This window comes from Sarcophilus harrisii, chromosome 2 (assembly GCF_902635505.1).
Source record: "Sarcophilus harrisii chromosome 2, mSarHar1.11, whole genome shotgun sequence".
NCBI classification, from domain to species: domain Eukaryota; kingdom Metazoa; phylum Chordata; class Mammalia; order Dasyuromorphia; family Dasyuridae; genus Sarcophilus; species Sarcophilus harrisii.
Genome location: NC_045427.1, coordinates 711,787 through 724,302, shown reverse-complemented (window position 1 = coordinate 724,302; position 12,516 = coordinate 711,787). Strand labels below are relative to the sequence as shown.

The following is a 12,516-nucleotide window of genomic DNA, read 5'->3' as shown; positions in this document are numbered from 1 at the left end:
TGTGTGTGTACATGTGTGTGTGTGTGCTCTGTGTCTGTGTGCACATGGTGTGTTTCTTTCTGAACAAAGGTAGGAGCAACTTTGAGACCTCGGGTGTTCAGTCTGGGTGGGTGGGGGCCTGACAGCTTGAGGTTAAGTGGGCTGGAGCTTCAATAAGGGCGGTCCTAAAAGGCGACTTGGGGAGGCCAGGCCAGGATGTTTAGATTCTCAGCACCTACCATTTGTGCCCCAGAAACTGGCGATACCCACCCCAGGGCCTGGTTTCTGAACAGAAGAAGTGATGGAGAAAACGTTCATGCCCATTTCAGTTCAGGCAGTCAGGGGCAAACCGGTGATTCAACATGCACTAGCACACCCTGCCGAGGCCAAGCCCCGCCAGAAGCCGGGGCCCTGCAGGACACCCTTTGCCTGTGGGTCTCTAAGGGGAGAGGAAGGGAGAAGTGCCTCCTATGTGCGGGCATGGGGCTGAGCACTTCCCACCTAACCTGGGGAGGAGGTCTGTGGTTCCCATTTCACAGGTGAGGAGACTGAGGCAGACTGAAGCTAAGGGGCCTCCCAGGGACAGAGCCGGTCCCAGGACCTCCTCCACTCAGCCCAGGAACACTGTGGGCCAGCCCCCTATCCCACCCCCGTAGTTTCCTTTAATAGCACAGGGGATGGGCCTCAGGGAACAGGCCCCAGCCAGCTTCTAAATCCAGCCTCTGCCTGGTCTGGCCTGCTCTCAGATCGCTCTCCCCTCCCCCAGGGCTGGGTAAGGAAGTCCCTGCAGCAGCCAGAGCCACGCGCCCCGGCCCCTTGGGGAGCCCAGCAAGCGGAACTGAGACTGGGCTCCAGAGAGAGCACTCCGCGAGGCAGACTCAGGGGGATGGGGGCTCCCTCCCCAGCCCCACCCCCAGCCCTGCCCAGTCCCCTGGGCTGCTATGAGCTTTGGGGGGGGGGGGGGGAGGAGGGAGTGCAGCCCCGCCCCTCGGGGCTCCGGGGCGGAGGGAAGCCGCACATTGGCCCGGGCCGGGAGGCCGGGGCGGAGTCCCGGAGGCCGGCCGGCAGCAGCTGTGGTGACGGCGGGGGAGACAGCGGCTGGCGCTGGCGGGGACCCCGGGCGGGGAGGACGGGGTCCTGATGGGCGTGGAGATCGAGACCATCTCCCCTGGAGATGGTGAGTCTGGGGCGGGAGCAGGAGAAAGGGGGGGGGGAAGAGGAGACAGAGGAGGAGGGCTGGAGGAGGTCCGGGAGGAGGGGGAAAGGCTGGGAGGGGGAGGGAGAGAGAGAGAGAAGGGAGCAAGGAGGACAGAGACGAGTGGCCCAGCCCTGGCCCGGGACTCCGAGGCCGCCGCCCCCGAGGAGAGTTTGGGAGGCCCCCAATAGCACCCACTGCAGCCAGGATGCAGACTCCCCCACGCACAGCCCCCACCCCCAGGGAGGAGGGCTGCGGGCCCCGCCAGGCCGCCCCCCCCCAGCCAGTGCCCCGTGGGCACTCCAGCTCTAGTGCCCATGCCCGACAGGTCTGAGGCCCATCCTTTGTCTCCCCACAGGAAGGACGTTTCCCAAGAAGGGCCAGACGTGTGTGGTGCACTACACAGGTAGGTGGACTTGGGGGAGGGGGAGGATGAGCTGGGGGCGGACTCCACAGGCTTTGCCTCAGGCCCCCTCTCAGCACAACAGTCCAGTCGGAAGGGCCCTGGGAGGCCGCCCCCAAAAAAAAAGCTAGATCCAAACCAGGGTCCAAAGCCCAGTCTAGAGCGCCCACGCTGCTGTCCCGACCTTGGCACTGAGCCTGGAGTCCGCTGGCCCATTCTGGCCCATGGCCGGTCCCCTCCCGGCCTCCTTTCAGGGCCCAGGGCTGAGCCACAGATTTTCTTCTCAACATCCAGACGCCCCAGATCCCTCCCTGTCCCTGATCCTGCCCGGGCTCCGTGGCTTTGGGGACAAGCTGAATCTGAAAAGTCCCGACACCTTTAGAGCTGGGAGGGCCAGAGCCTACGGGCGGGGGAGCTGAGGAGGTCACATGTGCAGAGAAGAGCAGCGAGGGGCCCCCATGTGGCTGCCCGACCTGGAAGAGAGTCCAGCCTGGAAACTTAAGTATGGAGGAAGGGGAAGGGGCTGGCGAGGGGAGGAGGGCGAGGGACAGCGAGAGCAGACTTGGGGCAGTGAGGTCGAAGCTGGACCCCCGGGGGCTCTGAGGAGAGGAAGGAAAAGCAGTCACTAGACAGCTCAGCAAGGGCCTCCTGAGCTGACCTTGGCTGGAGGTGCCAAGGGGAAGGGAGTGAGCAGGCAAAGCACCTCCCCTCCCCCAGGCTGCACAGGGAGGAAACTGAGGGAGAAAGAGGGGTCTCTGTCTGCCAGGGCCTTCGTTTGACTCCTGCCGCCTCTCTGGGCTCCTACCCCTGCACCTTGGGGGTCTCCAAGCCCCCAGTGCTGCTGGTGGCATCCCGCATCACTTCCCTCATGGCTGTGTCCCTGCCCACGGACACCCAGCTGACTTCCAGAGTCGACCATCTCCCGCAAGAGCTGCTCACATCACTGATCTCTAGGCCCAGGGTTCGAGCAGCCACATCCCTGGGAGGCCAAGACACCTCGGCCTTGGGCAACCCTAAGAACATCACTCCAAAACGGTGACAAAAACCCCCCTGGGGTCAGGCTCCATTCCCCCCAGGAAGGCAGCCTCAGAAACAAGCAGCCCCTCAAGTCAATGAGCTGGCAAGCAGGAGGGCAGGGTGGGCCCTGACTGAGTCCTGTGCCCACGGGCCTGGGGCCTGACTTCCAGGTCCAGGTGACCCGGAGAGGGAGCCCTGCTAACTGGAGGCCCAGGCTCCCCTTGGCCTTGTCCGTGGCAGACGCCACCAGCAGGCGCTTGGGCAGAGAGCAGAGGCCTGGGATGGGGAGATGAGTAAGGCCCTCGTGACAGCTCGTGGTAACACCTTGTGGAACTTGGTGCCAGGCTCTGAGGGCAGCGCCGAGGAGACAAAGCGAGCCAGGGGCTTCCACCTGCGGGGTGCCAGGCTGCCCAGCCTCAGAGGAGACCGCTTCCTTCCTGGCTACCCCACACTCTCCCCTGCCTAAAGTACCCCACCCCTCCCGGGCCTATAGGGCCAGTGACCGGGGAGGGAGAGGTGCTGCAGGCCACAACTGAGCAGACCAAGGTGAAGAGACACTGACCTCAGGAAGGGCCAAGTATGTGCCAGGACAGGCTGAAGTAGAGGTCACAGCATGAGTGTAGAGGAAGTGGGGGGGCAAGGAAGGGTTCTGCCCCCGGGGGTATAAGCTGGGGAGAATCAAGGGGCCAGATACAATCCGAGTGGGCAGGGCGGGAGAAGGACGGGGACTGGACTGCATGATCTTCCCCCAAGTGGGCATCAGGGGCATACACAGCCTGCCACAGGGCCTCCCCCCAGTGCCCCCTGTGCCTTGGACAGCTGGAAGGCCAGGAGTTTCTTTCTGTCATCCCTCCTCACCCTCCCTCCTTCTGCAGGATGTTCTGACTCCCCCACCCAGGCCTCTTCTGTTGATGGAGAGTGCAGTTATAGCTCTTGGTCAATGATGCCCCAAGGCTTTCTGGGTGACCGCGGTCATTCTGCATCCCAGGCCCGGGGCGCCACGGGTCCCTGACTCAGCCCAGGGTGCCCGTCACCCTGCGCTACGGTCCTCTGGGTCACATGCAGTGTTGCTTCTGTGGAAATCTCATTCCGTGACCCCAGCCACACAGCATCTGAGACAGCACCAGGGTGGGTGGGAAAAATGGTTTTTGTTATATGAGCAACTTGGGACCTTTGAACAGTTGGATTCTCCAAACAATGTAAAGCGCTCTCCACTCTAGGAACCTTTTATGCACAAGATTTCTCTTTCCTCTGCCAAGTCAAGAGGTTTGGGGAATGACCTATGACCTTATAATGGCCACATTCAGTCACTCACAGGATACCAAGGTATGAAGAGGAGAGACAAGGAGGGGCCACCTCGTGGCGTCCCTGCCAAGGAATGGGGCCCACCTTCCAGGTCACAGTTGTTCCATTTGATAATTTTCATTCTTTGTGTGTCCCAAGTCCCCCAACACCAGGCTTTGAGAGGACGTGCCATCAGGCAGCCATCCCGGAGCCGAACAAGGCGCCTGCCTTTGGGGAAGGGCCACCGGCCACGGCTGTCCTCCCTGTGCTCCTCGTTCTGCTGGGTCACGGCCCTCCTCCTCCAGGTTGCTTATCAAACTGAACTTGGGGTCCGACCCGGGCACCAACAGCTCTTTCTCCGCCCCGGGCGCAACACTATCTGTTAAGGCAGCCACAGATGGCATTTGTCTTTTGGCTGCCAAATCACATTGCTACCCGAGCTTGCGTCTACACAGACCCACAGATCCTCTTCAGATAACTATTGGCCAGTGGCCCCACTGTTTCCCGTCTGTCCAGGAAAAAAAGCCCATTTAATTTTTCATGGTGTTCAGAACTCTGTGGCCGAGGACTTCACCATCTTCCTGATAAAAGTGTTCATGAGATCTGTGCAGGAGAGCCCCACGGGCTCTTCCACTCGGATTACTTCTGCCTGCTTGCATATTCATGTGCCACAGAGTGGCTGGGACCACTTCCCTACCCGAACCCTCCTGGGTCTCATTCTCAGAGAGGACACTGAGTGACCGGAGGCCCTCGGGGAGCCATCACCACGCACCCTGGGGAGGTAACGGGGCCCAAGTCTTATTCACCCAGAGCAGTTCGAGTCCAGGCTGAAGGAGCTAACTGCGTGGTGCCTTGAGTAGTGGATCGAACACAAGGATCCTTTGACCTCTCCTTAATTCTGGTCTTGGAGTCCACCTGTTGTGTCCTGCTTCCTAGAGCCCCCAAGCTGAGGTGACAAAATGTACCATGCTTTCTAGAGCCCCCACACCGGGGTGACGAGGTGGGACTCTGAGGAACTTGGAAAAACAGAGTCCATTTATTACAAAGTCTTTCCCCTTGTTATAATGTAACAAAAACAACTCTGTGCAGGGGACCACATGAACGAGTTGCTATTGTACATAGTTTGCCGCCTGATATCCCTCTGCCTCAGTCTCCACAAGGGTTGTCACGTCCCCTGACTTCTCAGGAAGGCCGAGAGCCGAGCCAGACACTGTCAGCAGGGTCCCTCTGGGCTGAAGGGTCTTTTATCTCACCCAGAGTGTCCCCACTGACTGCGAGGAGGGGGAGGAAAGAGTAAAGCGGAGGAGGGGAGAGGCTCCAGCCGGCCCCAGACGCAGGGCTGACGCTAATCTGCTGTCTTGGCAGGAATGCTTCAAAATGGGAAGAAGTTTGATTCCTCCAGAGACAGAAACAAGCCTTTCAGGTTCAAGATTGGCAGGCAAGAAGTGATCAAAGGCTTTGAGGATGGCACTGCCCAGGTAAGGTGCCCGAGCCAGGGAATGAGGGGAGGACTGCTACCTGCTCTTCACACACACACCCCCCGCCCCGTTACCTAAAAGTGCAATAATGGTCTTCCTCCTGTAGCATCTTGGGCTCCCAAGGCCTTCAGACCGAGGCACACGTGGGGGCCAAGACCCTGTCCCCTCACCCTAGCTTTGGGACACTCCCAAACTCCACCAGCAGCTCTCCCAGAGGAGGGGTTCAGGAGAGAATGAAAGAGCCATGGCCAGCAGCCACAGGGGGATGCGGGGTGGGTGCCTCCCGGTGCCTGACCCGGGCGGTGGGCAGCTCTGACCACCACTCAGTCTCCCCCAGAGAAGTAAGCTAGTCTGTACGCCAAGGAGAGAAGAACTCCATAAACATGGAAAACCGAGCGCTTGGATGGGCTCCGAGAGACCCCCGCCCCTGCCCCCCACACCCAGCCCTGAGAGACCCCCGCCCCTGCCCCCCACATCCAGCCCTGACTGCCGGATCCTTTGGTCATCCGGCTTCTTCTTCTCCCTCCTCGCCCATCAGATGAGCCTGGGTCAGAGGGCGAAGCTGACCTGCACCCCTGACGTGGCCTATGGAGCCACGGGGCACCCGGGAGTCATCCCTGCCAACGCCACCCTCATCTTTGACGTGGAGCTGCTCAGGTTAGAGTGAGCGCTCAGGGGTGCCGGCTGAGGCCAGCTGCTGCTGTTCATATGCCACCCCTGCTTCCCCGGGGTCCCCCAGCTTCCCATTCCAAGCTTCCATCCCCGGGAGGCCCGTCTTCATCATACCGTGTGTGTGCATGTGCGTGTGTCCGGTTCTGTGCTGACAAGCTTCTTGGCTTTGAGGAGACCCCGTCAGGAACGCTCTCAGACGGGACCCCTCCTCTAACTTGCATGTGCCCCCAGCCCCGCCCCGCCCCCCCCCACCACCACCACCACGCGCTGGCACTTTTATTTATGAAGCAAAAAGTCTGCACTGCCTTACTTGTCCACTGAGCCCAGGAGCTGCCGGTCCCAGCCGGACGTGCACAAGCCAGGCCCGAGCCCGCCCGCCGCTGGCGACCCTGCCTCGTCCTCGCTGCTAACCTGGAACTAAGATGTATGCAAAATAAAGGTTCTATCTGTGGCTAGATCTCACAGCTCCCAAGGGAAGAAGTGGGAGAGGGGGAGGTCGCCGCCGGGCCACCCCGAAGGGGGCTGGGGGACAACAAGCTGAGGCCGGGATCTCAGCACCCGCTCCCCAGGACCAAGCCCTGGCTGGGACAAGGATGCATGTCAGGGGATCCAACCACTAGGCATTTCCTAAGCACTGACCACATGCTGGGCACGTTCTGAGTGCTGGACACACAGTCTCCTGCCCTCAAGAAATTCACCCAGTGGCCCCATACAAACAAATTCAGGATCCACGGGAAAGGAACAGAGGAAAGACACCATAATGAAGATGGACTGAGGAAGGCTTGGCGCATTTAGGGTCAGGGTTAAGGGTTAGGACTTAAAGGAAGGGGGGCGGGAGTGATCCAGCCTGGCAGCAGAGCCATGGCTCAGGCTGAGAAATGGAGGGTCTGGTTCTTGAAAGGGTCTAGGAAGGACGTCAGGATCACGGGATCAAAGCGAGGGGGCAGATATGAAAGTCTCGAGGGCCAGAGCGTTCTGCACTTGGTCCCAGAGGCCTGGGCTCCAACTGAGTGGCCACCTGCACCAGGGGAGGCTGCATTTTCTGTCCCAGCATCCCGGGCTTTGAGCGGGCAGGGGAGCCCCCCGGACAGGGGGCTGTCGGGTGAGAGGATCTGATGCTACAGTGGGCCTCTTTTAAGAGCCAGCTAGCCCAGCTGCCCATCAAGGGACTCACATCAGGTCCCTGGGGTCTCAGCTTGGAGCCAGGAAGAGCGGGACTCAAAGCAACCTCAGAAGCTGCTCGGGTGTGACCCCAGGCAAGCCCCTCGCTGCGGCTGCTTCAGCTTCCTCCGCTGTACAACGTGGACACCCTCGCTGACCTCCCGTGCTGCTCCTGAGGGTCAAATGAGATTCTCTGTGTACAGCACTTAGCCCGGGACCTAGCACACAGCAGGCACAACATAAGTGCTTCTCCCCTTCCTGCTCCCGTGCCCTTTCACACTTTTGTCCTAGAGGGTCCTGCCCCGGAGGACACCAGCGGCCATTCTAGGCCGCATTTCCCTGGGGTTAGACTACAGCGCGCGCCCTTCCCCCACGAGCCGCTCCCTTATGGGTTTCAAAAACCACAGAAGCCGCAGCGGGGCCCGAAGAAGCCCAGAGGTTTCCCATTTTCCCTCTTGTCTCCACTGACTTGATACTTTGTGTAAAAGCTGCGAGTCACTTGCCCAAGAAAGTCACCAGGGACTCGGATCTTTGGCCTGGGCGTGGCCTACTCTGAGTGGGGGCGCGGGCCCCGCCCTCGGAAGCAGGGAAGTAGCTGTGGCAGAGCGGGAGGAGCCCGAACTGGGACCGGGACAGCGCGGGCCCCGCCCTCGGAAGCAGGGAAGTAGCTGGGCCCAGCCTCGCCTGCCAGGGGAGGGGCGCGCGGCTCCTCCGGAAGTTGGCTGGGGGCTCAGCGTCTGGGGCCAAACCCTTGCCTGGGGCTCCAGGACGAGGCCGGAGACCCCACCCGGGGGCAGCCAAGCGGGAAGGGCTTGGCGGGCCCGGTAAACAGCAGGTGCTTAATCGATGCCTGCGCGCAGACCAGCCCGACGCCCCATTTGACAGAGGGGAGCGCCGAGGCCGGAGGAAGGACCTAATGCTCAGGCCTGGGGCCGCCCCAGGACCACCGGCGAGTCTCCAAGCAGAGGCCCGAAGCTCGCGCCTCTCTCCGGGCCCGTTCCCCCCGGTCCGCAAGAGCCCAAGGCCGACAGCGCAGCAGCACACCGCGGGGGAACAGCCTCGGAGCTGCCCTAGTGCTCCGCCCCAAGACGCCGGAAGCGACGCCAAGCCCCCCCCCCCGATCCCGGAAGTGACGCCACGTATCGTCGTCTCACTTACCAGTCGGCGCTAACGGGTCTGCGTCCGCTTACTCCCGCCACCTCTCTAGGCGCGCCTCCGAGGTCGTGCCCGAACTTGGCGGGCCGGGGGTGGGGGGGAACCTCCGAGTGCGGGAGATTTCGACCTCAGATTTCGTGCCCACAAGCAACACACTTCCGCTTGCTGGCGTCGCCCGGAAGTGACGTAAAAGATGCGCGCGGAGTTTCTCGCGAAGTGCCTGCCCTCCTTTATGAGCGCACGCGCAGTTGAGGCTGGAAAGCTTTGGAGGCCTGAGCGCCGCATTGCCTGTTCCTGAGCCTGCATCTCCGCAGCCGTAGTTCCCCAGCTTGTAGCAGCGGGGGCAGAAGGGAGGCACGTCGGGGCCGCCACGGACACGATGCCTCGTGTTTGTGGGCCCGGAGGCGCCCCGTAAATGCCTGTGGCCGGGGCTGCCGGCGTCACCCGGGCATGCGGGCCGCGCTTGCTCCGGGCGGCTTGGGAACCCGGGAGGGCGACGCTCTGTGGGGAGCGGCTGCGGTCCAGCCCCGGGAGGGGTGGGCGGGCGGCAGATCCGGTGAGGGTCTGTGATCGGCAGAGCAAGGGCCGCTCCAGGGATCCGTGGGACGGCCGGACGCGGGCCTCCAGACCCCCAGCACTCGCTAAGCTTCTGCTGCGCGCTGGGCCCCGGGCCAGACCCTCCGCCGTCCCTCTTGGGAGTGCTCGTTATAGAACCGAAAATGAGGGGAGCCAAGCGGCGGATCACAGCCCCTAGACTGGCAGCCATTCGGGGGGGAGGGCCCGAGGATTCAAGCCTTGGCTGCCCAGTGGGAGGACGACGGCGCAGAGCCAGGACCCGGCCGGGCCTCCCTAGAGCCTGACTAATCAAAACTGGCTCAAGACCTACAGGGGGCAAATTTTGCCCGACTCCTAGCTCACATACCTCTGCCCCTGAGTCACATGAAACTCTTGTGCACAAAGGGTGTGAATGGGGAACCTCAAGAAGCTCTGGTCCGGAGGGTGTTCATTTCTGGAGGATTTATTAAGACACCTACGTTTTCAGGTACATTAACTGCTGGGGATACAAAGAAACGGCCCCTCCCACCTACCAAGTGCTTTCAGGAAGAAAAGCAGTCCCGCTGCTCAAGGTGGAAAGAACCAAGTTTGCCCCAGGCATGGCAGAGCAGTAGCAGCATTTCAGCTCCTCCAAGGCTGCCCTCCCACCCTCCCGAGTCCTGTTTCTGCACCCAGTGTGCTCCATTTTCCCCCTTGAGTCCCTTTCCTTGTTCTTGGAACCCAAAACAGGACTAGTCACTTACTGTCCTTGGCAGGCCTGGGCCACGCTGGTGACAACCAGGATGCCTGGTGCTTGGCTGGAGACTAGGCTCCTTTGGGAAGGGCCTCTCTTGGCCCCTGGGCTAAACTATGCCTCAATTAAGGGGACCTCTCTCTGGGAACCCAGCCCCATCTTGTTGAGTGGCACTGGAATAAAGGACCCTTTGGAAGATGCCTTTGCCCATGAACTGGGGGTAGATGCCAGTCATTGGCAAGTGCTGCTCTCACAGAGCCAGCCCTCTATCCACTAAGCGGCACTTTGGGGGGAGGGGCGAGTCAAGGCAGGACCCACACAAGGGGCTGATGTTCACACAAATCCAAGAGCATCGAGATGAGCAATGCTTTAACTCCCCATTTCACAGAGGAGCAAATTCCCGGTGAGGCTCAATAGCATCCCAGCCTAGTGCTCAAGCCAAGGCATGGGGAATGGCGACCACGGGCAGAGAGGAGCAGCAGAGACTGCCCAGAGCCATTACCCACACCTTTATTTGCCAACCCTTCTTCTGCATCCAGGGAACAACGAGCAACTATGGGAAACACCAGACGGTCAGATGTGAGAAGGCTCTGTGTGAAGTCCCTGGGGCCCAGTCACTGAGCCGCTGACCCAGCACAGCTGGCCACAAGTGTCCAAATGAGAGCCACCAGGCTGGGTAGGGCAGGGGTCAAGGTCATTGTGAAGGCTTCAGGAATAAAGGAGTCAAAAGCCAGTTTCCTATGCCATCGAGGCTCAGAGGGCTGAGGGAGATGAACGGCCCAACTGGCAGGATGCTCACTTGGGGGGGTCCGTGTTGATGCCATATTTCTCCTTCAGCAGCTTCAGCTGCTCCTCCTTCTTCTTCGTGTCCATCTTCTGGAAAGCCTGAAAAAAGACAGGGTGTGAGCCCCCCTGAACCCCCTAGGTGTGCCTTGTCCCTCCCCCTTCCTCCAGCCCAGGAGTGCTCTCCCTCCCCCCCCTCCCAGCAGCGTGGGCGCACAGACCCGGTTGGCGTTGTAGTAGAGCACCACGAGGTAGCGGTTGCACACGTTGAAGCCGGACAGATGGTCGCACGCGTTCTTGGCGTCAAAGATGTCCTCATAGACCACGTAGGCAGTGCCTCGGGTTTCCGGGGTGTTCCCACTGGGGGAGGGGGAGAGAGAGCGCATGCATGGAGGAGCCCCCCTTCTCCAGGGAGTGAACTCCCGCGCCAGGCAGCTAGGATCCAAGTGTGAGGGTGGCGCAGCCTGGGGGTGGGTGGGGGGGGCAGCCCACCCCGGCCCCGCCCAGAGCAGCCGGTGGCCGCCCCGCCCCGCCTTCCTCGGCTCCTTCCCCGCCCACCAGCCCCGCCCTCCTCGGCCCCTCCTTCCCCGGCCGCCAGCCCCGCCCTCCCCGGCCCCTCCTTCCCCGGCCGCCAGCCCCGCCCTCCCCTCCCCTCCAGGGCGGGAGCAAGCTCCCCATCCCACCGGACCAGCACAAGAGACCGAAGCCCCGCCCTCCGCGGCCCCGCCTTCCCCGCTTCCCTCCTCGACCCCGGGGCGGGAGGAGACTCACACGCGGATCTGCCGGATGGGCCCGTACTTGCCGAAGATGTCGTACATCTCCTCGGCCGTGATCTTGTAGGGCAGGTTGCGGATGTAGAGGATGCGGTTCACCTCGGGCGGGAGCCGGATCTGGGGGAGGGGGGACAGAGGCGGAGCTCAGCCACTGCCCGGCGCGGGGCCGCGAAGCCCAACCCACGGGAAGGGGGGGGCGCACTCACGTTCGCGCGTTTAGCCGCTTGCATCGCCATGGCGACGGCCGGGATGCGCTGGGGCCGGAGCCGGGAGCAGGAGCGGGGTTCGTCAGGGCCGAGGGCCGGGAGCCGGTATCACGGTCCGCTCGCTCGGGCTTCTTTCTCTTCCTCGAGGCGGACGCGTCGAGATCTAACAACTTCCGGTTTCTGCTCGGCCTCCGGAAGCACAAAACTCACCGGAAGTCCCGCCTCCGCACGGCGCCGGCTAGACGCATGCGCCGGACAAAGCCCGTCCCACCCCTCGCTTTACCTCAAAATCCACCCCTCCCTGCTCTTCCAGGACGGTGGCGGGGGAGGACCTGGAGGCGGCGCTGTGGGTGCCGCGAGCGGGGAGCGCTAAGGCGGAGGGGGGGGAAAGGCAACTTGTGTGGGGCCGGGAGGAGTGGGCTGCGGGAGACGACTGGAAAACTAGGGGACGAAGGGCTCCTGGGGGCCAGCGGGGACCCCCGGAGTTCTGAGAGCCGGCGGCACTAAGGGCAGACCTGCTCTGGAGCTGGGAGTGCCCGGAGGGGAGAGGCCCCCCCACCCCGACCAGAGATTACTTTGTATCTCTTTCTATCTCTTTGTATCACTTTGTATCCACTTAGTGGCGCTCTGGCCTGGCCCCGCTGGAAATGAAGCCCCCGGGCCAAGTGTCCGGGGAACTAGAGGCCCGGATCCTGCACCCCGAGCCCCCAGATGCTGGCCTTGCCCTCGTGGGAGGCAAAAGAGCCACCCACCTCCCACTATGACAAACCCCTTGTCGCCGGAGGGGCCCTGCTACCAAAAACCCTCCAGGTACACTGGAAGGATCCCTGATCCTCCCTCTTCCTCTCCTTCCCCCCCTCCAAGTACACTGGAAGGATCCCTGATCCTCCCTCTTCCTCTCCTTCCCCCCCTCCAAGTACACTGGAAGGATCCCTGATCCTCCCTCTTCCTCTCCTTCCCCCCCTCCAGGTACACTGGAAGGATCCCTGATCCTCCCTCTTCCTCTCCTTCCCCCCCTCCAAGTACACTGGAAGGATCCCTGATACCTCCTCTTCCCTCCCCCCATACACTGGAAGAATTCCTGCCCCCCTTCCCTTCCCCTCTCCCTGGGGTACACTGGTA

At 62.0% G+C, this 12,516-nt stretch overlaps 3 protein-coding genes across 5 annotated transcripts in view; 1 reads left to right on the top strand and 2 right to left on the bottom strand.

The window, feature by feature from the left end:
• Nucleotides 1-8,426, bottom strand: part of WDCP (WD repeat and coiled coil containing) — a 28,441-nt gene extending 20,015 nt beyond the window's left edge. The window contains exon 1 of the mRNA XM_031949557.1: nt 8,348-8,426. The gene's annotated coding sequence lies outside the window, so the exon portion shown is untranslated. The remainder of the gene's footprint in view (nt 1-8,347) is intronic.
• Nucleotides 970-6,479, top strand: FKBP1B (FKBP prolyl isomerase 1B). Of its 3 annotated transcripts, none has more exons than XM_031949562.1 (5): nt 970-1,156; nt 1,533-1,580; nt 5,244-5,356; nt 5,895-6,013; nt 6,317-6,479. In XM_031949562.1, the coding sequence occupies exons 1-5, from the start codon at nt 1,120-1,122 to the stop codon at nt 6,447-6,449; spliced, it is 450 nt and encodes a 149-aa protein (XP_031805422.1). In that variant the 5' UTR covers nt 970-1,119; the 3' UTR covers nt 6,450-6,479. The 3 variants fall into 3 exon arrangements, with proteins under 3 accessions (XP_031805422.1, XP_031805423.1, XP_031805424.1); XM_031949563.1 differs by having other exon boundaries at nt 972-1,156; nt 6,356-6,479; XM_031949564.1 differs by having other exon boundaries at nt 983-1,156; nt 5,895-6,409.
• Nucleotides 8,427-10,126: 1,700 nt separating the features above from the next.
• Nucleotides 10,127-11,592, bottom strand: SF3B6 (splicing factor 3b subunit 6). Its single transcript, XM_031949570.1, has 4 exons — nt 11,395-11,592; nt 11,187-11,305; nt 10,637-10,775; nt 10,127-10,517 (listed from the first exon to the last, which is right to left on the bottom strand). The coding sequence occupies exons 1-4, from the start codon at nt 11,422-11,424 to the stop codon at nt 10,428-10,430; spliced, it is 378 nt and encodes a 125-aa protein (XP_031805430.1). The 5' UTR covers nt 11,425-11,592; the 3' UTR covers nt 10,127-10,427.
• Nucleotides 11,593-12,516: the final 924 nt, after the last annotated feature.